This window comes from Hirundo rustica, chromosome 3 (genome assembly GCF_015227805.2).
Source record: "Hirundo rustica isolate bHirRus1 chromosome 3, bHirRus1.pri.v3, whole genome shotgun sequence".
Taxonomy (NCBI): domain Eukaryota; kingdom Metazoa; phylum Chordata; class Aves; order Passeriformes; family Hirundinidae; genus Hirundo; species Hirundo rustica.
In genome coordinates, this window is record NC_053452.1 from 80,767,040 (window position 1) to 80,794,422 (window position 27,383).

Consider the following 27,383-nt stretch of genomic DNA (forward strand, 5'->3'; position numbering starts at 1 on the left):
CCAAGGCTGGTCAGCAGGAATTCCCTTCAAGACCTGACATATTATTTATTAGTTATTTTCCCAGTTTGTATCCAGGGCAAGGCTTTCTTTATCCCCATGGTAAGTCAACAGATTAATTTTCATTTCAGCTGGGCTCTTACATATGTGCTCTGGCATTGTTTTAATTGTTTGCATGAGTGTAGTTCCTTCGTTCTTTCACAAACTTTTTCTTACAAAGTCTTAACATCCATCTTGACATTCCCTCATTCCTCCCTGATCAGCCTATGTTTTTCAAAGGAATTAGGTTTTCCAGATCTTCCCTTTGCACATGCAACAATTGAACAACCTCACTTAATACTTAAGGTGCCTATCCAAAAACCGTGTTCTTTTTTGCTCAGGTGAATCAAGATAAAATTTCTATGGAGTACAGCTTTGCCAAATGTTGCCACAAATCATAATACTAATTTAATGTTTTTCCAGTATCTCCAGTATACATATAGTCCTTTTTAGCACACGTTCCCGCCGGCCTCTGTTTCTTTCTGTATTGGAGTCAATTTCTACACCTTGCAACTTACTGCTCTATTTTCTTTTTTCAAATGTCCCATAAATAGTAGCAAATGACTGAACAAATAATTTTCATCCCTAATTATCTAAATTCTCTCCAGTGAAAGAATGTGAAAGAATTTCTTCAGAAAATTCCTTTTCATGTTAACGAGTTGAAGAAAAGCTCTATACACCAGTCTGTCTCTGAATCTTTTTACTTTCTCCTTGAGAGTTACGAGTTCTTCAGCTGACTCTAGTACATTGCTGGTTTTTTGTCTTGTTTCAGTTTTTTTTTCTTCCCAAGTGGACCATGTCCCAGTGAAATTCTAATATGATCTGTGCTCCTCAGCACCTCTCTCTGGTTTGCAGAGCATTGTTCTTGTTGGAGATACTAAACTGACACTCTGGAAACTACACTGGAAGTGGGTCCTTTTACTTGAATTTCTGTATTGGAATAGTATCCTTGTCTTCCTTTTTTTGCCCTGCAGGTCTTTATTCTGCATGGTATTTTTAGTCCTAAACAGAGCCTAGTAGGTATTTTCAGGTTTTCTAACAGAACTGTATTTTACAGTCTCTCTCTCAAAAATAATTAATTTTGAGTGGTGTGTTACAGTTGAAATTTCTTAGCCTTTCCCCTTCATTTCAAATGTTTTCTAAATTTGTTTCTAAACAAACAACACAACTTTTAAGTCTCTGTTATTCCCTGCAAGTGTGGAGACCAGTGATCTTTTACAAAGTGTTTCACACATTTTTTTCTTGAACTTTTTTTCCCTCCCACCTGCCATTTTGCTCCCTACTGCAGCAGCTGAATTCTCCCATTTCTCTAGAAGAAAACTTGTGAGGAATTTTATCCAGGAACCCAAAGCCTCTGATGCTGTATTGAGCAGGTACTTCAGGGCACAGGTTTTCACTTTCTCATTCAGTTTATTTTAATCTGGTCATACTGAGGGTCAGCATGTGATCCTGGAAGCAAGCACAAGACCCTATAACTACAGATAGTACACAATTCCATACAGCTGGCAAGCATGGGTGTGAGTGGTACAGGGATATGACTCCCAAATGCCATAAATCTAGACTATTTATAGTTTATTAACTCATTAACAGACAAATGAATATTACTGTATTTATAACAGTAAAGCTAATTTTGCTTATCAAAGTGCTAATAATATTCCACCCAAACCAGAAATGTGCAGCAAATGGTCAGCTGTCATTGCCCTGGAGTTTAAGTAGTCTTAAAGGCAAAAAAGTACTACTGAAGGGCAGTTTTCACCTTACATTTGTTGCATACACCTGGAACATCTCAGATGGAAATGAGAGATGTTGGTGGATGCCCTATAAGTTTTGAATTTGAAAAAGTCAAGTGTAAAGAGCCTACTAATGCTTGCCTTTCTTGGGATCTGACTGGCCAGCTTCAGTTTCACTTCTTCACTTAAGCTTAGCTATCTGCTGAATGTTAATAATGAGTGTTTCTAGAGTTTTCTGCTAAACGGCTTTAGTTAAAGGCTAATATGAAGCCTTCTATTTAAGCTTCCTGGAAAGGGCCCACAAAATGATCAGGGACTTGTGAGGAATAATTACAAAGGAAAACTAATTCCTTGTTGAGTAAACATGAAGGATTAGATATTGTAAATTAGCCTTGATAACTGTATCCTTGAAAGAGAGAACTATGTAAGACCTTGAGCAAAAGCAGACTTGCAGAGTAAATTAAATGCAATTAACTGGTGAGAATCTGTTTATTACAGTTCACTGTCTGGCTTATTTTAAAAAGGCATTTTTTTTAAGGTTAAAAAAAAAGCAGTTTGGTAAGTACAGTCTCAGCTCAATAACTGATGTTACTTAGCCAAAAATTGTAGTTTTATATTTCAAGTTGTTGAAAATATACTTCTTAGATGCTAGAATTGACAAGCTTCTCCTGCCATCAAAGAAAACATACCCTAAACCCCAAACCAAGGGGAACTGGCTCCACAAGATGACTTGTATTATCGGCGAAAGATCATTTTACATTTTAAATACTAAAATAAAATCTATCTTTCCAGAATAACCCAGTCCTGGCCACATTACTTCAGAGCCCATTCATCTCTGGATGCATGTTTTTCCCATGGTACTTCTCCCTCCAGCTTACCACAGCATCTTCCTAAGAATTCTATGCAAAGAGAGAAAGACTTGTTATTTCCAGGGAATGGGTAAAGTTCTTATTTCTCAAAGAATTTTGAACAGCTTGATGTTGTCAGCGGTTCTCTTTTTTTCTTCTATAGTTTTATTTTGTTGAAAAACAAATGTCTGCTGAGTCTTTCAGTGTACCAGAACAATATAGGGGCCACAGTGAGAGGGTGATGGGCAATGCTAACACTGCTGTCTCCAGCAGAGCAAGATGGGGTAAAGCATTTTGTTGTGTCTGCCCAGCAGATGTAAAGTCTGTGAACTGAAGGAAATTGCACTTTCTAAGATAAAGAGGTACAATTAGTGCCAGATGTGAATGTGGCAATTTTACAGTAAATAAACAAAATTCTGAACAGTGAAGCTATAAATTAAAGAAACCACCTGAAAAAGAGAATGCAAATGGAAGCAGAATTTTGACTTAAGCTTCTGCTGGTTTGCTGTGCAAGTCACTTGCGGTATTACAGGTATGCGATGCTGTGGCATCTCCATGAAATATTGTAAGAATTATAGATTTTTAGGAGTTATTCCTTATTAAAAGCATTGCAGTATAAGTGACTAAAAATCACCAGCAGTAAAGCTGAAGCTAAAGTAAGCTCAAAACAAAACAAACAAAAGCATCTTAGGAAAACTGATTTCCTCTGAATAGGCTGTATGGAGATTCGCTGCGGGAATGTGCCTTGGTTTTTTCTATTAGAAAACGTGGACTGACATGAAATGATACTGTGCAGAGACCCTGGAAGAAATTCAAGCTGACCCTGGGCTTCTGCCAAGCTCTCTTGAGAAAGGTCAACATACTGAAGTCAAACTGCAGCATTTCACCTAGTCGAGAGGTCAAGGGAAGTGTTGCATAAACTGACAGAGCATCTGAGCAAAGATTCTGGAAGCTGTTTTTGGATTTCGATTTCTAGATGCTGACTCACCCTCCAAATATCACTATTTTATAAATAGCAAAGTTGCAGGGGATCTCAGTGAAGATTTGTAAACACGGTTCATCTGAACAGATGCATTTCAGTGTGCCCAATGTGCCTGTGTGGGGCTCGTGCAAATACAATGCAACATACAATGCAACAGCAACTTCTCGAAACAACTAAAAGTGGGCATCTCTCCCTGAGCGCGTCTCTTTCATATTTGCCAGTTAGAAGCCCCTTAATGGATACGAACTCCCAGAAGTTGCTTCATGTTGCCCGTTGAACTGACACACCCACAACCAGCAGTGTCTTATTAACAGAGCCTTGAGTTTCCTCAAGACTGAGTAGCTACAGAGCTGCTGAAAGCATTCCAGTGGTTTGGGAGCTTGTGGCTTAGTGTAACTGAAGGTGTTATTCGTGTGAAGTTGGCTTTAAATTCTCGCTAGCAATAAACCTTCTAGAATTACTCTCTTTTCAATGTCTTACTCTTCTATAACAACTTACAATGTAATAACAACTTACTGGTGTTGTTATTACATTTCCTACCCCGTTCCTTTTCTTTACAGCCAATTACGAAGCTTTGAGTGGTGTTTATAGGGTTTTAGTGTCCCAGTCACTGAATGATTTAGTTCAGTCATCATCCAAATATACAGCGTTTAATCAGACGTAGCACTTTCTGGCCGCTTGGCGCTGGGAACCCCTTGTTGTCCAGAGCCCAAGTATTTATAACTAGGTAAGCTTGCTGTCATCAGAGACCTTCTATTTACAGTGCTTAGCACGCTACGTGACACAGCACAGCTGCAAATGCCACGGCGGGGCTGCAGGGACGCTGTTCCCGGGGCGCTGCCGCGGCTCGGAGCGCGGGCAGCCGCTCCTCCCCCGCCGCTGGCCCCGCCCGGCCCGGCCCGGCCCGTGACGCGGGCCCGTCGCCGTGCCGCCATCAGCGGGCGCCGGCAGCGGAAGCGGCCCCGCCTCGGGCCGGGGCGGTGCGGGCAGGGCCGCCATGGGGGGGGTGCGGGCCGCCGGCCGGCGGCTGCTGCGGCGGCTGCGGGGCGCCGAGGGGCTGCGGGAGATCTGCCGGCAGTACCCGCTCTCCTGCTGCCTCCTCCTGGGGCTGGGCACCGCCACTCTCCTCCTCAACCGGTAACCGGGCGGGCCGGCGGGGGAGCCGGGCGCGGGCGGCGCTGCGCCCTCTCACGCGGCGGCTTTTCCTCCCCCTGTGTCTGTAAGGTATCTTCATGTTTTGATGATCTTCTGGTCGTTCGTGGCTGGGGTCGTCACCTTCTACTGTTCCTTGGGACCGGACTCCCTCCTGCCCAATATTCTGTTCACAATAAAATATAAACCCAAGGTAAATATGTCTCTGAAGAGTCTTGTGCTTTCTTTAAATATGATAAGAATTTATATGGAGTAGCAATTCCTGTCTAATTCTAGCTGCTTTCAGAAACGCTGTGCGTCAGTACAGCTCATATACTCCTATTGACAGGTGTTTTGTGGCAAATAGATGATGATTAAGACCTTGAATTCTTCACGTGTTTCTGCACAGTCCTGTCCAATCCACGTATGCCTGCAAGGCCGGTTGTTGGAGTGTCCGTGGATGTTGTTTCCTGCTTCCCTCATTGTACATTTTGAGCATTTGCGTAACAGGCAGAACGGAGAAGCTGTGTTTTTGTTTGCCTCTTTAATGGGGCTTTTTCTTTTCTAAAGATGCTCTCCTTTTGGCAAGCCAATGTCTTCTGAGCTCACTAATCAAAATTCTCTGAGCAGTACTACTTCAAAGAGAAAAATAATCCCAAAGCAAATTGCTCTTTGCTGATTTAAAACAATTCAATGTGAATTTCATAGGGCTAAAAATGTATAGTTGCACTAGTTCAGGGCTATGAGTAAGGCAGAGAAACCACCTGGTCTGTTACTAGAACTGAATAATGTACATGGAGATTAGTGGAGACGTGAAAGGCTATCTGTGTCCTCTCACTTTGTCTCAGCAGAAACGATTTTTCTTTTTGGTTCAGCTGTTTTTCATAGCATGTCATGTTATCTTGTTTTCCTGCTGGGAGTTCTCTGTAATAGTGTGCTCTGAAAGGAAATTCACAAACAGGTCGGTGTATTAATAAAGTCATCACTTTGGAGAATGTAAACTTGTCCAAATCTCTTAGCAGCTGGAATTGCCGGAGCTGTTTCCCCATGGTCACAGTTGTGCTGTATGTGGCAAGGTCAAGTGCAAGAGGCACAGGTAAATTACATATGCCCACTGGTAAGCTTGGTACTGCTGCCATTTTACACATCACAGTAGCAAGCTGTCAATTGCACATTGTTACATAAACTCCATGCTCTCCTACAGGCCTACTTTGCTTCTGGAAAACTATCAGCCATGGCTGGATCTGAAAGTGCCTTCCAAGGTTGATGCATCACTTTCGGAGGTAATTGGTGCATCTTTTCTTTAGTACATTAGGGTTCTTTGGGTTTTTATTACGTGTCTTTGAATCTTTTTGCTTATGGTTCAGTAGATAGTTCAGATGTATCTTGCAGGTGTTTAAACTTGTTCAGGTAAAAGTCAAATCATAAGAGTGTTTGCTGGGAGCAGGGAGCCAAGATTGCCTTCTTTTAAACGTGGACAGCTTGTGTAGCAGTACACCTAGAACATAGAAGAAATGTCTGTATGAATTGGAAAGAATAATGGTCAGAACAGTCACAACTGAACGTGTCTGAGCCTTAAAAAGTTAAGGATTTAGTTTCTTGTAGTTGAGGGTAAAAGATGATTGCTCCAACTACAGAAGTTCTGTAGTGAAGATGATAATTTGATGGTGGGGAGCTTACAAGCAAGATGGAAAGAGGCTGTTACAAGAGTATGGGGGAAGACCAGGGGGAATGCATTCAAACTGATAGAGTAGGTTCACATTAGATACTAAGAGGAGGTTCTTTACTGTGGGTGTGGTGAGGCACTGGAACAGGTTGCCTAGAGAACTTTTGGTTGCCCTATCCCTGGAGGTGTTTAAGGCTGGGTGGGATGGAGCAGCCTGGCCAAGTGGAAGGTGTCCCTGCCCATGGCAGGGGGTTGGAATTAGATGATCTTTAAAGTCCCTTCCAACCCAAACCATTCCATGAATCTATTTAAAATCATCAGACGAAATTTATCTAAAAAAAGAAATTGCTGAGTGTACTCAAAGAATAGCATATATATCTTTTTAGTAAGACTGTAAATAAGGATTTTTTGTTCTAATCTCTTTTAAAAAGAGCTGTTTGAAGAGCAGTTTTTGTTTGGGCTTGGTTTTTTGTTTATTTCCTTGATTAGTAATTGATGAAATGTATTGGGAGCTAAACAGATAAGCTTTGTGTTTTTTGAAGCTAGGAAAATACACAAGCACGTATGTAGATTAATATCCATTTATTTAGAATTCCAGCTTTGTAGTTCTGTGGTAGGAGAATGAACAACTGGCATGGCAGAAGTGAGAGGATTTTTGTGTGTCAGTTTTTGCAATTAACAGCATGGTCTATGAAGTCAAAGCCAAGTGTGTCTGTGGTATATGCTAACACTTCAGCTCTGTGAGATGTTGTCCCAGGCATGGCCCACGGCAGGAGTAGGAGGAGAATGATAACCTTAAGGGAGGCATGGACAGTTGAGGAATGTTTTTGAAAAAGAACAAGTAACAACTTCTTGACTTCCTCTAGTTGAAGGAGGTGACTGCTTTTGTGATTTCGGAAGTAAACAGTTATTCTTTTAAATTTACTTAATCTATTTTTGAAAATAAGTATAAGTGTATTAAAATGACAGTGTTGCCGAATAGAATTTCAATATACTATTGTTTAATAATAGACTATAAAATAAATGCTTCTGTGCATTTAATATTTTTAGGATTTAAGGCACTAAATAGCTGTGGCAGTCTACCCAAGGATGTTGTAAATGCTGAAGAACTGGAAATTTTCTTTGGCTTAAATGGGAATTTGATGCTGAAAAGGTTCTTTGTAGTATCTCTTTCTAAGTGATATGAGTAGATATCTTCTGTCTTCCTATATAGTTATCTTCTTGGCATTTTGTATGTGATTGCCGTAGTTCTGCTTTTACCAAAATAGTGGCTTTTTCTTTGCTGTTACTTTTCACTTTGGTGGCATGTCCCAGGCTCTGCTTTATGTAGCACTGCAGATGTGGGTGTTGTGTATCCATGCCCATGCTTCTCACTCCTTTACCTCCTTTGTGTGCTTAACTAGAGGGAAGAACCAGGCCTGAATTATGGATCTATCCAGGGCAGCAAGCCAGTCACCCTCCTTGATGGACCCAAACAAGTAATCTGAGCCACTTTTTCACCTGTGTTGGACAGATACTATTTGGGATGAGAAATCTCATTGCATGGCTCCTCACTGTAGCTCTTCTCTACTGGTTAAAAGGATAGAAAGGGGTTCTGCCCACACCATATTCCTCTTGAGCATCTGCTCTGAGGATGCAGCATGTAATGCTGGCTTGGAATTGGATAGCCTGCTTCAGGTTGGAAGGAGAGACTCCTCTTAGCTTTTTTTGTGGGTTAGTCATACATTAAAGAGAAGCTGATACAGTGTGAACTGAATTAAGGTTAATTAGATTCTAAAGGAGTGCAGAGTGCGGCCTGTTTCTAAAAAGCAGTTTCTTCAAATACATGGAATAATTTTGGATTTTTTTTTGGATAATGTTTTAATTTTTTTAGTTCTTTTTTTGCAGCTTGAAGACTTTTGGCAATATTCTCATTTCCAAATGTTTCTAATTTGAACCAGGTATATAGCCTTTAAGCTTGTGTTTTCAAGTGCTCTCAAGAATAATTTAATACACATTCAAATCAGAAGAAATCCAAGTTTCCCTCACAAGTATGGATCTTTCTTTCTTGGATTGTGATGATAATGTGTTTCACTTTGCAAATTCTTAATCTTTTGTAGCCTTGTTTTAGTCTATTCAGCTGCTGTGCATGGTTCAGAAGAATAACAAAACCTGTGCCTAGACGTTCCTCCCTGCATTTTTGTTTGTTGTTGTTGTTGTTGAACACTAAACTGTCTCAACCATGCATCCATCAATATTTTATAATTTGGGCTGTATCCTGCACAAAAATAATGCAGTGACCTAAGCATAATTTTGTTTCCAGTTTCTAATCCGTTTTGCGTAATGTTTGTTTCTTCAGTGTTTTCTTGCATTTTGAATTAGGACATGATATTTGTTGGTCAGTTTTACATTGTGTATAATCCAGGTGCTACAGATTGTATAACAGAGAATTTAATCCTGTTGTTCCATTAATGGATTCGTCTTTTTCTCTACAATGTCATTTTTGCTATGTGAGGGACAGTTGCAAGTCAAATCTGTGGAAAGGTGCTCAGCTACTCTTGATCAGCATTGTGAAAAAAAAGTCTCAATGAATCAAGGTGCTGCTGTCTGTTGATCTCAGTTTGTTGTTGTGTTTTTTTTTTTTTTAATTCTTCTCAGGTTCTTGACTCAGTTGTGGCACTAGAATATTTTTTTGTTTTCTAAAAGCAAGAAATAGACAAATGCATGACAAGAAATCAATTATTGCCTGAATGTGCTCTTGGCAAGTCCTGAACTCTCGTAGTAACACAGTGGACTGTGTGCTTTCTTATTGGAATGGCTTGTTCTACCACCTGGAAGTGGCTTCAGCTGTCAGGTTGTACTGTCTTTTAAGGCTTTATAATTGTTATTGTGGTTTATGTATCAAATCCTTGCTCCTTTCTTTTCTAATGGGGCCTGGTAGTTCTGACCTGCTACTGGCTCAGTCAGTACTCACCTCTGCAGGTCCTCCTCCTGACAATTGGGGTCAGTTGGGTGGCAGTCCCCAAAAAGCTTGTCTCAGCAGCAAAGACTGACTAGCTTGCAGTGTTGCAGTGCATGCTAGAAAATGTATATATTTTTTTAATTCAGCAGCTGCTTATATTGCTACCTGCTGCATTTGGTTTTACACTTGTAATCTCTTTCCAATTCAAAGCTACCCACACATAATAAAAGCAGTCATTTTGCAAAATGCTTGAAAAAATAGGTGGGCTTTAAATGAAATGACTCATCATCTGTATTTGAAACTGGAGAATAATACTTTACAGATAAGGAAATGGCTTATCATTAGCTGTCATTCTTTGAGGTGTCCCATCTACTTTATTGATGTGTGTGAAGTGTGGGCAATTGAGCCTGAATAATATTTTTGCTGTTGCTAGAAAGGAAGTGGGTGCACATGTTCTGCTTCCCCAGTGCTTTATGAAAGTGCGGTGGATGATGTGGCAGATTTTTTTCTGTCCAGCAGAATCGCACTGACATAGTCTGGAATGCTGATAGGGTTCAAGGGAGAACAGTATGGACTTTATGCCTTGAAATCCAGTTAGTGGCAGTCAATGGCTTATTGCTTCTTGAGTGCTTCTATTTTTGCAGTAGGGATGTTTTCACACTTCTGTACAGCACCTTGGTGGAATCGAGCATCATACTTAACTGCCTCTGCCATGCCATGTGTTTAATTAATTTGCAAGTAGGGGCTGCTTTCTGTGTCCACACATTTTTTATTAGGGCCACATAGATAACCTGAGTCCTACTCGAATGTGTCCTGCCTTCTGATATCTTGACCAGTGATAAGTGGACTCCAGTGAAAAGTGCATTTTGAGTTAGTTGTCTGTCTTCGTGCATGCTGTGTCTGTGTCTTTGTCTAGTGGGATTATCTGCAATGTTCTGTGGAAGCAGTATTATAAAGCTTTCTCTTACAGCATGGCTGTGGAAGAGAAGCACTGGCAAGTCTGTAAAATGGTTCAGCTGGCACTCAATTACTCCAACATGGGATGAAGACTGTCTTCCACTTTTGAGTGGGAAGGGTCATCAAGTCTTGCACTTTTTTTTTTACTTTTCTTGCTTATTTAATTAAATAACTATGGGAAGATGAATCTCAGAACAGTGTGTGTTTTGCTTAGGCAGCAGTAAGGATCAGGTCTCTCACTGTTGGAAATAATTCTTCAAGTGCCTTTGGAAGCCTCTGTATAGGACTATGGAGGACGAGAGGGCCAGTAAGTTATGTTAGCATCTGATGAACTGACTTTGTAGTGGCGCATTCTTGGAAAGCTTGGTAGACAGGCTCTCAGTTCAGAAGTAGCAGTCATAAATGAAGAAAGCTGTTTCAAGAGGAGTTCATTGAATTCCCTTTGAATAGTGTCCCATGCTTGAAGGCAGTGCAAGTGCACTTTCTACTCCAAACACAAGATGCTCTGCTGCTGTTGCTCCTGATAGGGAGGCCCAGTGCAAAAGTGGAGGAAGAAGGGAAAGGGCTCCTTTGATAGATGGATTTTTTTGCAAGCTTTCTGTAAGGCACTTCGTCTGAAGAGTGGACTTTGAGCCTTGAAAAGAAGATTATTTTGTTAGGAACTCCACATGAACAAAAATAATGTCACAATTCCTCTGAGACTGAGATTTCTTTGGAGTAAACTGGTAGCTCATGTAGTGGCAGTGCTATGGAAGGCATCAGGCAAAATTGGTTTAAGTAGTCTAATAGACTGTTCTTAAGGCCAATGGCCTGTGATTGCTGACTGGAGCTGGATGTGATCTCCTTTCTATTGTCTGAAGATTAACTTCCATAGAAGGTTCTCTGGGATTTCTTAATCTCTCCTAGACTGGGAATTGAAGCATCTGCTGTCATTTCCCTTAACCTTCCACCCTGCTTATAAATGAAAATACAAGACTGGGGGGTAGGGATGACAGAGGACAACATGATACTTTTAGCTTACCCATCCATCATTAACACATGATGATATTACAGTTTTGGGATCTATTACTGCTGTAGCACATAAGGGTAGGGGAAAAGACATTGATGTCTTTGTGTGGTCCATAACCCAGATGTCTAAAGTTATCCCAAGCTGCAAAACATCTCTTCAGAGAGAGAGGAAGAAAATCACTGAAGTGGAACAACTGGAAAAGAGAAAGTATCTTATCAAATCTGAGAAGGTGATATTCTTCCTAGTGAAGACAGAAAAAGAGTGTTCATAAGCTACTCAGCCTGAAGAGTTGAGAAGAATTTTTAAAAAGGCCATGTGTGTTGTTTATTGAGTGTGCTTTTATAATCATGAGAGGAGCAGAGGCATGTAGTGCCCTAAAGATAGGGCACTAATTTACTAAGTCTTGAATTCTTGCAGTGCATACTGTGTGAATGAATGTAGCAGCAAATCTTTTAAGAAGAGTAACTCTTAGTCTCTTGAATGACACTTGTATATCAGCTGTTACATTCATCTTTCCTTTCAAACAGACTTCACATTTTTCTTTGTGCACAGTGGCTTTGAAAAATCTTTCTACAGAGCATGTCAGAGCAGTCTCAGCAATACATGTATTCTCTCTTACTCCCCTCATCAGCATTGATGCTGTTGGGGAAAAACTGATCTCTAAAACCCTGATTCAAATTAAGGAATAGGTTGCAGTGGGAGAAAGAAGTGTGGGTTATGTCTCGGGGCTCGAGTGAAGGAAGAAGAATCTTGAGAAAATGTCATCCTTCTGTGTCCTTCCTTGTTACAGATGGCTTTCATAAGAATTGCTTTTTATGACTCTTCTTTTGCTTTCTTTGAGAGTGGTGAGCATACAGGATTGACCGTCCCACACTAAGGTGGAGGTTTGGGTGAAAAGGGATGGAGGCTTGTGTAAGTGTACTGTGTAACTGTGCCTGTGGGTCACTCCACGTTATATCAGAAAAGAACAGGGACTCATCTGAAAAATTAGGGATGGGCTGTTTAAGGTAAGATTATATTTTTAATAGCATTTGCCTGACAGTGGCCACAGCACTGTGCTTCATGTTACTGATAGTATTTGTGGCAGATGTTTCTTGCTGATACCTGATGAAACCATCACTTTGCTGTTACTTGCTCAGAGTACTGATTATGATGCAAAATGGTTGATCTAGCAACAGGATCACAACTTGCACATTTTTATGTTTTGTGAAGTATGAATTATATCCTATGAGTTTTGGAAGGTGTTCATGATGTTAACTTTTCAAACAGGGATCTGTAGTAAACTGTTTATTTTCTAACATGGTTCTCTTTATTCTGCATAGGTGCTTGAATTGGTGCTGGAAAACTTCATTTATCCATGGTACAGGTAGGAGCTTTACCAAAAAGTTACTATTTTTAATATCACAGATATTGTCAACCTGTTTAAGAAGTTGTCACCTGAAAATAAACACATCTGATTCCTTAGTGAAAGATAAAGCATACTTTTGAGTGCTACAAATCATTATTTTATTGTCTCTTAGCAGAGTAGAACAGATCTTTTAATAGTTTAGTTGTAATAGAGATGGTTCTGGAATTTGGATTTCATCCTAAAAACACTTTTAGATTGTCTCTTTTTGTATGTTCATTTTGTGATAACTCTTACTTGGACATAAATACAGATGGATGAAAACCTGTGTAAAAATTGAACCTGTCACTATCTCTGAAATTTATGTCCAGATCAGAAGCATACTGATCTATCACACTGCTTTAAGAAATAGATAAATAAATTAGCAGGGTTTTAAAGAAAAGACATTTTGAATACATATGGCCAACTTCTTGGAGATCATCTCATAATTTTCTGGCTTTTAAGAATGTCAGTGATTATGTTGCACTGGATAGAATAGTACTGTGTAAATAACTTTAAAATAGTGAATAAAGAAAAGACTATGGCTGATTATTTTTTCTGCGGGGTTTTTTTTTCTTTTGGGTTTCCTTCCTTGTACTTTTATATGCTAATTAGTACTTTGCAAGAAATTTTCTGTTCAGACTTTTTTGCCTCTTGGGTTTTTGATTGTGGCCAGTACCTGCATGTCTCACTTCTAACTTTGTGTGTTGAATATGCTGAAGTGTAAAACTTCACTGCTGATGTAAACAGCAGAGGGAGCTTTAGCACCGTGTGTTGTGAATGCAAGTTGGAAACCTCAAGGTTTTAAACTTTCAAATACGGAAAACTAGAGCATGTTCTATTGAGTTGTTGATAAAGTAAAAAACGTAAGGCAACCATGTCCTGTATTGCATAATTGGAAAAGAGTTTTTTCTTGGCTGATGGAAGGTGTATTCAACGTCTTTGTTATGGACTAACAAGGAAACTTGGCTTCCACCAATTACTTACCTCTCTGACACCCAAGGCAGTGGAAGTCTGGAATACATCATCTGGTAGGGATAATAATTCACTTTGTATATAATATATATATTAGTTAGAAATGTGGTGTAAAATATACTTGGTATGAAGCCAACCAGCCTACATTCTGCTCCATCTTGCCCTCTGGTGAGCAGTATAGGTGTTCCTGCCCTGTCTTAGCTTCTGCATGGCTGCACCTCCGGATTTTGAGCTAGTTCCATAAATTCACACCGTGCTGATCAAATCTAACCAGCTTTCAGTGGACCTGAAATACTGGGAGTTCGGTGAACTACAGTGAGTGCAGTGATGTCCAAGTAATTCTACAGGAAACGGCTTGGTCCTGAAACCTTACTGGTTTCAGTTTAACAGTAGTAATGTCAGGTCTGATCCTATTTGGTCTAGATATTCAGGCGTTTCCAGCAGGGGTTGTGCAGGGAGACCTGAGCTGTGTCTGTGTGCCATAGTTTGAGAGCTGGCTTGTAGAGCATGTCAGTTCTGACTTTTTGTACTCTAGCTGTACCTGTACTTTTGGCAAAGCTCACGTTACCTGGGAGAGTGGATTCTTGCATTCAGGACATGTTCATTTTACTGAGCAAATAAACCTCACTCAGGTTAATTCTTCCCAGAGCCTTTGCATTCACACTGTCCTTATTTAGCAGCGTGGCTGGGTGAGCACTAGCAGGCAATTTATACTTGACAGATAGGCTGGTAAAACAGTTGGCCAGGTTCCTTAGCAGGCAAATGTTTGAGCATAGTTCCTTATGCTAGCTGCTCTGCCTTTCACATGAATGGATTTTGTGCAGAAGCTACCTCTTTTTTTGTTTTTGTTGTTGTTTTGTTTGTTTTTGTTTTGTTTTATGTGCTGTGCCAGCTGATGCTGTCTTGGACATTAGTGTTATCATGATGTACCTCAGAAGCCAGGGAAGTGTAATATTTACAGGGTGTGTTGCAAGATAAAATCATGGATTTTTTGCTTAGGAATAAAAGTGCTATAAGCAGATAAAAGCTGGCTTATGTTTGTTTCATTAAGAAACTGTATAAGAATTTCTAGAATTTTATTAGCAGGTTAAAATTTAAGCAATTCCTAAATTTGGACCACTTTAGGGAAATGAGGATTAGTGCTTAAAATCCAGTGAACTCTGCTGAAATAGGTCGTTATACTTATGTGCATTTTTGGGGTTTATTTTTCAAAGTATTTATGCTGGTTATACTAAGCTATTTTTTTTTTTTCAACTCTGTGAAAAGAATAGGGCATCATTGTAGGTAATCCCAAGTTTGTAGAGCTACAAAACAGAGGTCTAAGTCTATCGCTTATGCTGTACAGCAAAACTATATAATAGCTTGCTTATACCAACCTGATTTTAAATAGAGTTTAAAGTTTGACTGGGTCACTCCGTGCTTACTAAATAGTTTTGGTCACTGATGGTACTACAACTCCAGTTCTCTCAGATTAGGACAGAATTCAGTAATTACCACATTTTTGTAATGCATTGCTGTGAAAACATTTTTCTTCGGTGACTAAACACAATGTTTTCACATATGGAGCTGTTTCTATTTTAAATGCAAGTAATGCAAGAAAAATTCAGAATTTTTGTTGAGTTACAAACCACAGCTTTACATTTTTATTAGCTTGCAACTTATTTTCTACATCTTTTTGAAAGGAATTTGCCAAGTTTTGTAAGAATAATTGACACACAGAGGAAAAATATCACTTTGTTATTTGTATATGATTTTCATTTATCAGTGGATCCCGTAAGACCTAGCATGTGATAGCAGTTGGGTGTATCTTCTCTTGAGACATTAGGTTCTGTAACTGTTTACAATTAGTATTCCTAAAGTTCTGGGAAAATACAGCCAGCTTTTAAAATGTTTCCAAGAGGGTTATTTGGCCTTTTCCCTGTGTCACTAGAGATTTAACATTTTACAGGTTCATGATGTTTCTTTCACCAGTCTTCAGTCTGCTGGTGATTAAAAGAATGTCTTTGCAAATCTGTTGTGAGAATATGTGGCATAAAGTCGTGTCCAAGTAGAACTAGCCAAGATACTGGTTATCCAAGTGTCAATAAAATAACAACTTCTTGATCCAAATTACTTCATATATCTTGTTGTCTGTCAAATGCTAGCAATACCATAATGCAGTTTGTTTGCTAATCCCTTGGCAATGCTAATCCCTTTGACAGTGTGGGTATTTTCTAACCATATTGCTTATAAAATGTCAGCTGCTGATCTTAAACCAAACTTTCCCCTACAGTGTTATCTGCATGTGATTAGCTGTTGGAGGATGGTTGTGGTTTTTGTGCCAGGCTGCTTTCTTTGAGGTGTTTTTTTAATGCAATTAGTTTCTAATTACATGCAGGTCACTGGTATTTCTAGCATCATCAACATGCCTTTGAATGTTCTATAACCCAGGCTAAAATTGTTTAGACAGTTGGATGCTGAATAATGTAAAATCCTTTATGCATAATTTTTTAAAATTATTTTTAAATGTCCTGGTCTTGCTTGTAATATTCTTTTATAATGCAAGTAATATTCCTACTTACTACACTCATTTATCACCAAAGAGTGTGATGGCTCTTGCATATGATCATTAGGTAAAGCTGGATGCAACTTACTTTGTTCTGTCATTGTTCAGCTGTTATACTTCAGTTTTACTAATATATTAGTCATGCTCTAAAGTTCATATTAATAACTGGTAGGTTTTTGCTTTTCGCTTGCATTTTGTGGAATGCTGGCATCTTGATCTCTTTTTCTACTCAGTTTAGTTGCAGTTTCTTCATCTAAGACTTACTGTATTTCCTGTTTTCATTCAGTTTTCAAAAAAAGTCTTGGAGTTAGGTATTTTTCTTCCTGAGTCACATTTAATGATTTTGACCATGAGTTTTCACTGAATAGATTTTATTGCAGCAGATGGAAACTGTCAAGCCAGATTAAAAGTTTGGATGATATTTTGACATAGCCGTTTGGAAATCTATTTAAACTCTTCTTTGCTTCCAAGCAGAAGCCATTTTAAATAATTTCAACTTCCTTTATACCACTGAGTTAGGATGTCTTTCCATATGTAGAAACTAGGTTATATTTTACTCAGTCAAAATCACGCAGATAGTATATGAGAGCAGGAATTGGTATATCATTGCAATTTCCTGATGTTTTTCTTAAGCTGTTGTGTGCACAGACATTGTGGGAATGCTGTGTATTTTCCTCAGACGCAAGACTGCTGACTGTCTGGTTTCATTTCAGTTCATTCCAGCTGAAGTATCACTGTTGAATGTTCTTACTCTTACGCTTTTAATAGTGTCAAATGTATTGTGGTTGGATTAATAGAAATGTATTTTATTCTGTTTTCTCACATGCCTTGCTTTGGAACACTGCAGAAATATTACTGATGATGAGTCCTCAGTGGATGAACTGAGAGGGACACTACGGTTTTTTGCATCTGTCTTAGTTCGGAGAATTCACAAGGTAAGGTGACTTAAAGGTATTTGTGTTGGTTTTCCATCACAAGTAATTGATATCCATTTCTAGTGAGTTCTTAATTTTTTTTTTTTTTTTTTAGTTGTGATTCCAAAGTCAGCCTTACACTGTAGGTTGTTTCTAACCATCTAAGTTACTTCTTTGTGGTCTCTACCCATCTTTCTGGAGCTTATCCCCTTCCTAGCTGTGAACCATCTCTGAAAATTCATCATTGGATGTATTCAGCATCGTGTTGGATGTGGCTTTGAGCAACCTGTTCTAGTGAAAGATGTACCTGCTGTGGCAGGGAATTGAAATAAGTGATCTGTGAAAGGTCCCTTGGGACTCAAACATTTCCCCAGTTCTTGCAAATGGATGTATTTTTTATACCAGTGCAAGGCATTATTAAAACCTTCTGATCTTCTGGCTGTCTTTTGGTGACTTAATCCAAGTGGAAACCATTTTGAGAATTACTGAAAAAGACTTATTAGAAAATGATGAGCTGTGTTACAGCTTCTGCTTGCTTGTCTTCTTAACATGCAAACAAGACCCTTACATTGTCTATAAAGAATAGATTGTCATTAGGTGACTAGATTACTGTAAGAATTAAAACAGATGTGGTTCTTATATTAATGCAACTCTTCAGAAGCATTTTGAGTGCTAAAGTTTTTATTTGCTGTGTTTAATCTATTAGCACATACTTTTTTGTATGTACTCTCTTTTTAACAGCACAGTCTTTTCTGGTAAAGTGCTTCAAGCCTGTTTCACAGGAACTACTTCTAACTTTCTGGCTGTTCTAAGCAGAAAATGGGTTGTTTACTCACTTTCCAGAATTAGTCAGTGCTGGGCTCTTTGTTGGAGCCATTACCATAAATCCGTGTCTTCCCCCCCCCCCTCCTTAGTAACAGCAATATTTTCTGAGCTACAAGTTGTACACGTACCCTGTCGTGACTTATTAACAGCTTGATTATCTCCTTCTTACATATCAAATCCAGATGATTTCCTTGTTTGCTCTAAATCAGGCATGTTGCTTTTTAAAGTGAACATGAGGGAAGATTAGGAAATGTCCATGTAGCACAGGCATTGTACGGTGGTGTGAAAGTGGAGTAAATCTTTGAAGTGAAAATCTAGACCAAGGTGTTTGTTGCATTGTTCATGGATGCATTGTTGACTCAGTAAATGACCATGTCTCCTGTACTGATCATACAATAAGGCATTAATTGGGATCTCTCATGTGAGTTACAGCATCTTGGAGTGTTAGTTTACCATCTCTGCCTTTGACAGTGAGGATTTAAATGCAGTATCTTCAGTTCTCTAAGTAGGCAATATGTGCAACAAACACTCAAGACATATGCAAGTATTAAGCACTCTCAGGAGACTGACATAAATATAGTTCAGAATAAAGTTCATCACAGAAATGTATATGTTGAGGAGAAATTCATCATCATCAGTTAAAAAATAAAATAGTTGTATACCTTTGCCAAGCAGCTGTACTCTGTTTTGGATTTATTATTAAATGCTTGAAAGCAATATTTCTAGGAAAGAGAGATAAAGTGTTTAAGTTGAGGAAGAATTGTGTGAGAAAACACAGGCTGTTTTTTCATTTGTTTAGATTATATCTTTATAATTTTTTTTTTTTTGCCAAAGAATATTCTACTTTTGAATTGAGACTTAAAATTACAAATTGCTTTAATGAAAAGAATGCTTTTGTTTTCTGTTTAAAGCGGCCTAGGTCGAAGTATAGTTATTGAATGAAGTTACAAGCACTTCAGGCCAGTCAGCTCTTAAATGTATGCTGAAATACTTCAAATCTGGATTTCCTTCCTTTGGCCATTTCTGGATTGGTTATGGATTTTGAAGGGAAAGGGAAGGGTTATGCCATGCCTTTGTACGCCGTGGTATAGGTAACCCTGCATCTCATTGAAGTTTTTGACAAAAGTTCAGTGTTTATTGCAGTGTTGACAGCAATTTCCTTGGCCTTGCTCTTTGAGTTACTTCTGCAAGAAGAAACACTGCCCTATCTTTACATGCCGTAGGAAACTCTTAATTTCTAGAAATTACTGTTGGAATGTGAGGCACAAGAGAGGGGGTTTTCCATTGATAAGCAGAAGCTTGTTCTTTTGTGCTTGTAAATAGGAGCTGACCTTGCTTTTAGGCAGCTCCAATCAATTGTACTGGCTTCTTAGGGCTGGCCATGTCAGGTCATAGCTGTGCACCTCAAATATTATAGGGGAATGTGCAGGAATATGTAATATTCTCCTTGTACAATTGAATAAAAACCACCAACTTTTCTCTCAGCTCTGGTGGCCTTTGCAGTTGCATTGTCTCTCCTTGTCTGGCAAAGTGCTGTATCGAGGAGGATTCCTCCATTAGGAAAGAAACTTGTTCAGAACTCTTACATTTTGAACATCAACAGGTGTATGTTTTTGCATCTCTGAGGTGTCTCTTCTTTAAAATAAAGAGTGTGCAAAGTGTAAATCACTTTCTAATGAGTTGCCGTGAAAACTGCTACAGTTGATAAAGAATCCCTTGAAACTCTACGAACTGGGGACTGGCTGGCTTCAGGGGGAAGCTCTGCTTGCTGTGAAGGACCTGGCCCCATAGCAGGCTTGTAAGCTGAATAGGAGGCATCAGTGGCAGCTTAAAACACCAACAGCATCCTGGGCTGTAGTGACAGGAGCAGCAAAAATTAAGGAAAGTGATTATCTGCCTTACTGGATGCTCTGTGGATGGTATCTAGGATACTAATCCAGTTTTGGGCTCCTCTTTTCAAGAAAGTGGAGCAGGTTCAACCAAAGGGCCACCAAGATGATTGGGTCTGGAGGAGGTGTCTGTGTTCAACTCAGGATGTTTTTAGAACCAACTTGGATACAGCCCTGAGCACCATGATCAGAGCCTTCTTGAAGCAGTGCTAAGACATCCCAAGGTCATTTGTGCCTGAATTGTTCTTCAGTTTCTGTAGTCACCAAAGAAAATAGAAATGCAGTACCCTAATATATTCCTTGATGAAAGCATACATATTTTTTGTTTGACTTATGATCACATGGTTTTTGTTTTGGTACTAAAAGTTTTTTGACTCTGCGACTCAAATTCTCTTCTGGTTCTGCCACCACCTGAGGGGTGACATTTTTTCTGCCTATGCCTAGGAAGGTTTTTCTTTGGTTTTAGTCCTTGTGGACATAATTGCAGAGTGTTGTTAAGGCATGCAAGTGCTAGAAGCAGAGCATACTTGACCCTTTTGTTGGTGATCAAATCTTCCCATAGAATTGGGCTTTGTATACTGTGACTCAGAAGTCACACTGCCTTGCTATATTTATTGCGATGAAAAAATCATGATGGGAATGAGTTGACAATAAACGTGTTAACAGTGTCATTTATGGCATTTAGTTCTACGTGATTTTATATAACTTGGCAGAAGAATGAGGACACTGTTAGCTCACCTAGAGGGTTTTGGGTTGTTTCTTAATAATTCAGTTTATGGTTCAAACCAGAATATATAAGCAAATTACTATGTTTGATGGTTGTCTGTAATAAATTTTGGGGGGGGGAAAAAATAACAGTTTTGGTTTTATTTTGAAATTCTTCTTTAGGTGGACATTCCAACGGTTGTAACAAAGAAGATGCTGAAGGCAGCCATGAAACACATTGAAGTAATAGCCAAGGCCAGGCAAAAAGGTAATGTCAAGACTTAATATGTTGTCAGTTTCAAAGGCCAAGTATGAACATTCTCTTATGCGCGCTTGATATTATATTGCTTTGTCTTTTTATCCTTATGACCTCTTTTTAAAAAAGATTAGGTGCTTTTTGATTTCTCTTCTGGTGGTTGCAAAGGCAAATAGGGAGAAAGTTACAGTACGTATTTGTATTCTCTGCTTTGATTTTTATTGCCCCACCATGAAAATACTAAATTTCTATATCTGTACGGGGGTGAACAGGAATATGGGTTTTGTCTATTCAGAGCAGTCAAGATCATTTAGGAATGCTTCTTGAAGTTTTTCCTTTATATTCCAGATGAGCAGTTATAGATGAAAATAGATAAACATCTGTGCACTGTACCTCATAGCTCTTGTAGATAGAATGATTTCAAATCTGCATTAGTGAAGTTGTAATATGTTGAAAAGTTAGGTTCATGTTTGTAAGCCATGGAGAGACTTTGAGCAGAAGCATATTTATTATCCAAGGTAAGAGTATCTTCACAAGCCTAACTTAAAAATTGCACTTAAACTGCACATTGAAGAAATATTTGGAAACACTTGCTGTTGTTATTGTTATTTTTTTCACTGGCTGTGTTCCACAGCACTGTATCTACTAAATGTGGTTTCATTCAACTTCTAAGTGTAGATGTTTACTTTAACTGGAGTCATGAACTTTTCTTCTTTCCCTCCAAATGTCTGCTTAATATCCATAAATACATGCCATTGGTCCTGTGAGTAGCGTTAATGATTAGGATGAATAATGAGACATCATGTTGGATGTCTTTCATGGCACAACAGCAATTCCAAGATAGTAGATAATCTTGCAGCACTGTTTATGCCAAATTCCAGGTTTCCTTTGATTTCTGTCAAGGAGTTGGAAACACTTTTCTTTAGAAGTAAAGAAATGCACAGCATTGAAAATATAGCCATTTTTTCTCGGAGTTTTAAAGGAAAAGACTTGTTTCCTAAGGGCAGATGTGTGAAGTAGCAGCTGAAAATGACCTTTAGTAGCACTTTCTAGTAAACATTGCTAAAGCAGCCACCACAACACATGGCAGCTTTCAGACCTTGGTTTTTGTTTGCTAGTTGAGCCTAGCCTTTTCTCCTTATTTTCTGAATCCTTTTTCAAATAATTGCTTTCAGGGGGCATTTCCTTTACTCCTGCTCTTTTTACCTTACCTCTTTTAGTAATTCCTGTTTGCACAGACACCTCCATGATGCATTACCTGTCCTTGCTAGAGGGTGCATTCCTTCTCTGTGCTTTTGGTGACACCAGCTAGGCAGATTTATCAGGTGATATATATTCCTGCACTCCCTCTGTGAGCTGATGCCACTCACGGGTTTTGGTTGTGAAGCTTTAACCGTGAAGGTAACTGAGGAATATATTATGTACTTCACTGTGTCTAGTGGTGGTGTTGGCACGAGGCTGTGCCACATTGCTAGTTTAGCTGTGTGTGATTTATAACAGTTCAGTTCTTGCCTTTGAAATGATCTGAAGAAATATAACATTGTTGCTTCTAATTAATATCTACAGTTTTTAATCTGATAAAGAGGTATTCTTTCAATTCCGCTGTAATTTAAGAGGCAGTACGCTTGCAGATCCTCCTGCAGGGTTTGGCTTGATTTACCCTGTGTTTAAAATGTATGTTCCTTCACATTTGTTTTTAAGTGTTCTAAGCAGGAAACAGATACTACAGGATTGAGTAAAAGATTACATTGATTTCAAATTGTGTTTTAAGCCAGAAAAATGGGAGATCATGAGGAAGGTCAGGAAAAAGGCAATTAGAGGCAGACTTTGCATAATGCAGTTTTTTTGAGAATCCAGATGTTGAATTTTTATATTTAGTTTATATATATATATATATTTGAATATATAAATATAAGTTTATATTGTTTTATAGATATTTATATATAATGATAAATTCTGGATACCATGCAAACTGTGATTGTTTGGTGAAGGAATTCTTATTTCAGTATGAGATTTTATTTTTGCATAGCTGGGCTTCAAAGTGTAAGCCAAGGTTCTTTTGCAGAGTTTCAACATTTTATCCCTTTGGCAGTTGTATGTGTACTAAAAGCATTAACTTTTTAGCTCAAATGAAAATCAATTGCCTTTTGTTTACCAGTAAGAAAAAGCTGAAGCAACTCTGTAATGCTATTTTTTACTTTCAGTGAAAAGTGCAGAATTTTTGCAGCAAGCTGCTTTAGAAGAATATGGACCAGAACTGCATGTTGCTTTGAGAAGCCGAAGAGATGAACTTCACTACTTAAGAAAACTTACTGAACTTCTTTTTCCTTATATTTTGCCCCCAAAGTCAACAGAGTGCAGGTATATAAATTATTTTAGAATTGTATTTTTTAAAGTGTCTACCTACTATGTAGTACTATAATTTTAGAAAAAGAAAGAATGAACTTCAAAGTCATCTTCCTTCATACCCCTTTTTAATGATTTTTTTTAATTTGTTAAAGTAGCATGCTTTTGATATTATTAAATCCTAAATATTTCCCAGTAGTATAAGACAGCATTGGAAACTTCACTTAGAAATTTACGTAATCTAATATTGCTTTGGATTTTTATTTTCTTTCTTTTATTTTCTTTCCAGATCGCTGGCCCTTCTCATTAGAGAGATTCTTCCTGGTTCTGTTTTCCTTCCCTCAATGGATTTCTTAGCTGACCCTGTAAGACTTTGGAGAATAATTAAGAATCATCTTATTTTATTCAAAATTATTGTTTACCTACTAAGTATGTTGTGGTAAAACAAATGTTGCACAATAACTTACTTGCTGTGCGTTTTAACTAAAGAAATAAGATGAAAGAAAAAGAAATCTTAGAGCCATTTGTTTTGTTTCTTCATACAAATTAACTCCCTGAACTGACTAAAATAACAGTATTGGTGTGATCTCTTAAGAATGTATTTTTCAGTGAAGGGCTACAGCTCCTTGCAGATGGGAGAATGCTGTGCTAGTGTAAACATCTTCAAGTTAGTATTGCTACATTTAGAGAGGGCTTGATGACTTGAATTCTTAACTCTATGGATCTTTATAGCAGTCTAAGTAAACCAGCCTTTTTTGCAGCTGTAGTGAAATAAATTTTTTCCTCTAATTCTTCAAATCAGGGGGCATTTACTTCTGAAGTGGCAACACTGCCATCCTTGTTTCTATATATGCATGTATTTTAATAGGCAAAATTGCAGAGCTTATGCAGGCATCGCTTGGCTGCAAACACAAAGGTCTGTAGTGTGGAAGTATTAGTCATTAGATCTGCACTTAGAGTAAAAATAGTTTGGAGGGCTTTCTTTCTCTGGGTAAAAAATATTTCTGTGCAGGTGTCTTCAGGAATTCCCTGACATGTAAAAACCTGAGGATTGAAGATCAGTTCTCAAATGTGTATTCCCAGGTTTTGTTTTTCAAAAAGTATTAGTATACTCAGCTTTAAACTTGGGTAAAATATAGTATTGAAATTACTTTAATCTATTTTGTTGGCTTTCTTTAATATTAATTTTATTCGTTGTGTTGTGTTTCTCACAGGATACTGTCAACCATTTACTGCTGATCTTCATTGATGATAGTCCAGTGAGTACTGACATAATTAAAACAGTGGCATTTTGATCACTCTTGAAAGCAGCTTTTTTTACCCAGTTGTCTTTTTTTTCCTGCAGCCCGAGATAGCAACTGAGCCTACTTCTTCATTAGTTCCATTCCTTCAGAAATTTGCGGAGCCAAGAAATAAAAAACCATCTGTAAGCAAAGGCAACATTTACTTCCTTTCCTGTTTTGAATAAGTGTTTTACTTTACCTGCTGATTTTGTTCTACAACTCTTTGCGTTATTTATGTTCTCACTGAAAGTTTGAAAGTTGGCTGACTGCATTTTTAACCTACTCAGGTACTGAAACTGGAGCTAAAGGAGATCAGAGATCAGCAAGACCTTTTATTTCGGTTTATGAACTTCCTGAAACAGGAAGGGGCTGTCCATGTGCTGCAGTTCTGCCTGACTGTGGGTAAGATTACAAATGTGTGCTTATGTTACTTGATGATATGGAAATCATTCTGATGGAAAACTACAATTTGCATTTGGGTAATATAGGAAGAAAAAAACCATTCATATGCCAGGAACAACCTCATGGATCTATCCTTACTATGATAAGGAATAATTTATTTTATTTGCAATATATTTTAGTAATAACTTTATGAACAAATCTGAATTTTGGTTAATAATAAGACAGCTACCATATTACCTAGGATTTTGAGATGTCTTATGTTTCTTTTAATTTTGAAGTTTTGCAAATTAGTTACCTACTGGAAAATGAGTTGATGTTATAGGGTGCTTCAAGATGTTATTTGTTTCCCAAGTTGACCAAGAAATGCTTTTTTCTTTCCTTTACTTCTCAGAGGAATTCAATGACCGAATTTTGAGACCAGAACTATCAGATACTGAAAAGATGTCTCTTCATGAGGAAGTACAGAAAATTTACAAAACTTACTGTTTGGATGAAAGCATTGACAAGATTAGATTTGACCCTTTCATTGTGGAAGAGATTCAAAGAAGTAAGTTGGAATTCAGAAGAAATAATGTACATTGGAATTTAAACAGCATTCTGTAATAAAGTGAAAACAAATTTTACGGAATGTCATCAAACTTTTTTTTGCTAGTTTTGAAAGTTATTCCTATGCTATACTGTGCTTAATCCTTGTTTTGTCAATTTAGTTCTATTTTTTATTTGTAAAACTTAGAGTAGCTTGCAAAATAGCCACAAACTCTGACCAGAAGGAAACATGAACTTTATATGCCTGTATCTCTCTCTCTCTCTCCATACTTACGTTTTTTTTAATAGTTGCTGAAGGTCCATATATGGATGTTGTGAAACTTCAAACTATGCGCTGTCTTTTTGAAGCTTATGAGCACGTCCTTTCTCTGCTTGAGAATGTTTTTACTCCTATGTTCTGTCACAGTGATGAGGTAAGTGTGAAAGACTTGAAGAGTAGTCTTAAAAGCAAGATTATATATTTTTAGGATATGCTACTTACAACAGTCATGTGTATGTGGAACTGAAAAATATGGCTCCATTTTCCAGTTCAGTTGATGTTCTAGAGCTGGGCCATTCTCAGCAGAAAAATAAAATTCAGTCTAGTCCAGCATATCATCATAGAATAAAAGAAAAACTTCATTTTTTGATGTAACAATTTGTGTCTATCACAGCTATTACAAAATCCTCTCCACCCCTTCTTTTGTGATTGCAAATTTGGTGCAAAAATAATCTGTCTGATAGATGTAGAACACAATCTCTCTATTGACTTTTACAAATATAATGGTGTTTAAAGACACAAAAGTCATATTTAGGTTTTTTCAGCATTATGCATTCCAGCAGCTAAAAGTCTGGTCTTCTTTTCAAGAAGATCACTCAAAGAAATTTACAAGGTATTTAAGGTTGTTGTGTGATTGGGTTCTAAGTGCCACCTTAAGAATTTCTCACACTGGGTTGACTTTATTTGCCTGTGGCCTTCTAGTAGGACACACTTTAGTCACAGGGGTGAGTCTGAATTCATGTCCCTTTTTTACATTTATGTGTATAAATCAGGTTGTGCAATTAAGCTTCCTGCACTTATTTGAGGCAGAATATATTGATTTGTCTTGGGAATGGGTACTTGCCTTACTTGGAATTAATAAAAAAGAGCATTCCTCAAAAATGGTTTTGATGGTCGTCACTCTCATGATAGCTATAATGCTTCAAATGCTTGATTTTTTAACAAGGAGGAAACATGGATTTTGGTGCTGAAGTTAATTTTTATTTCTGCTTTGTGGTTTTAATCTCATGGTTATGTAAGGTTAAGTAAGTAGTCCTAGTCTCATGTATTGATTATTGTATGGTCTGTCCTTTTCCAGATTAAAATTCTGATTTCTAGATTATGGTCAGTTTGGCTTTTCCTTCAGTTCTGGTTTCCTGAATTTTGCAGTGTTGTTGCACAGTAGCCTTTACCTCAGTTAATCCAGTGTTTTCTTTGATACCTTATTTGTCTGCTGCAGTACTTCCGACACCTTTTAAGAGGAGCAGAGTCACCAACCCGCAATTCAAAGTTTAACAGGTAGGTACGGTAGAACTTTTAAGTGGTTTTCTTTGGTTTTTAATTAAAAGCATCAATATATTAAAATGTAAAAATTTTGTTATTGCCTGATATTAATTTGACTAAATTTTTAGCTCTACTTTTTGTTTTTAAATTAATAAATTACATACTAAAGATGCAAGCAGTATCTTCTCTTTAAGCACGATGTCTCTTTTCTTTAAGTATTTTACATTAAAGAATGTAAAATGTGATTTAGACCTCAACATTTGAGGAGAGGGAATGGGAAAAAAGAGGAGTGAGAATAAGATTATGTGAAAATAAAGTGGTGCTATAATTGACTGTGTATATGTAATATTATTTTAGTGGTGCCAAGCTGTGTCTTCTTGGATTTCAGGGCTCTTACAGGGATATGTACAGTGTAGCCCATGTCAAACCAACCTAGTTATTTGATGGAGATCTCCTCTTGCTGTGACTGGTTTGAGACGGGTTTGCCACTT

General features: G+C 38.0%; 1 protein-coding gene across 4 annotated transcripts in view; it reads left to right on the forward strand.

Moving 5' to 3' along the window:
• The first annotated feature begins 4,544 nt into the window (after positions 1-4,544).
• SNX14 (sorting nexin 14) overlaps positions 4,545-27,383 on the forward strand; it is a 45,181-nt gene continuing 22,342 nt past the window's right edge. For 2 of the 4 annotated variants that reach the window (XM_040059841.1, XM_040059842.1), the window contains exons 1-15: positions 4,614-4,733; positions 4,821-4,941; positions 5,750-5,823; positions 5,932-6,010; positions 12,623-12,666; positions 17,052-17,139; positions 20,721-20,805; positions 22,998-23,154; positions 23,429-23,504; positions 24,354-24,398; positions 24,485-24,565; positions 24,710-24,824; positions 25,216-25,371; positions 25,659-25,783; positions 26,849-26,907. In XM_040059841.1, coding sequence (XP_039915775.1) covers positions 4,837-4,941; positions 5,750-5,823; positions 5,932-6,010; positions 12,623-12,666; positions 17,052-17,139; positions 20,721-20,805; positions 22,998-23,154; positions 23,429-23,504; positions 24,354-24,398; positions 24,485-24,565; positions 24,710-24,824; positions 25,216-25,371; positions 25,659-25,783; positions 26,849-26,907 — 1,289 coding nt within the window. In that variant the 5' untranslated portion in view covers positions 4,614-4,733; positions 4,821-4,836. Of the gene's footprint in view, positions 4,734-4,820; positions 4,942-5,746; positions 5,824-5,931; positions 6,011-12,622; positions 12,667-17,051; positions 17,140-20,720; positions 20,806-22,997; positions 23,155-23,428; positions 23,505-24,353; positions 24,399-24,484; positions 24,566-24,709; positions 24,825-25,215; positions 25,372-25,658; positions 25,784-26,848; positions 26,908-27,383 lie in introns of all 4 variants that reach the window. The other 2 variants (XM_040059839.2, XM_040059838.1) reach the window with 2 other exon arrangements.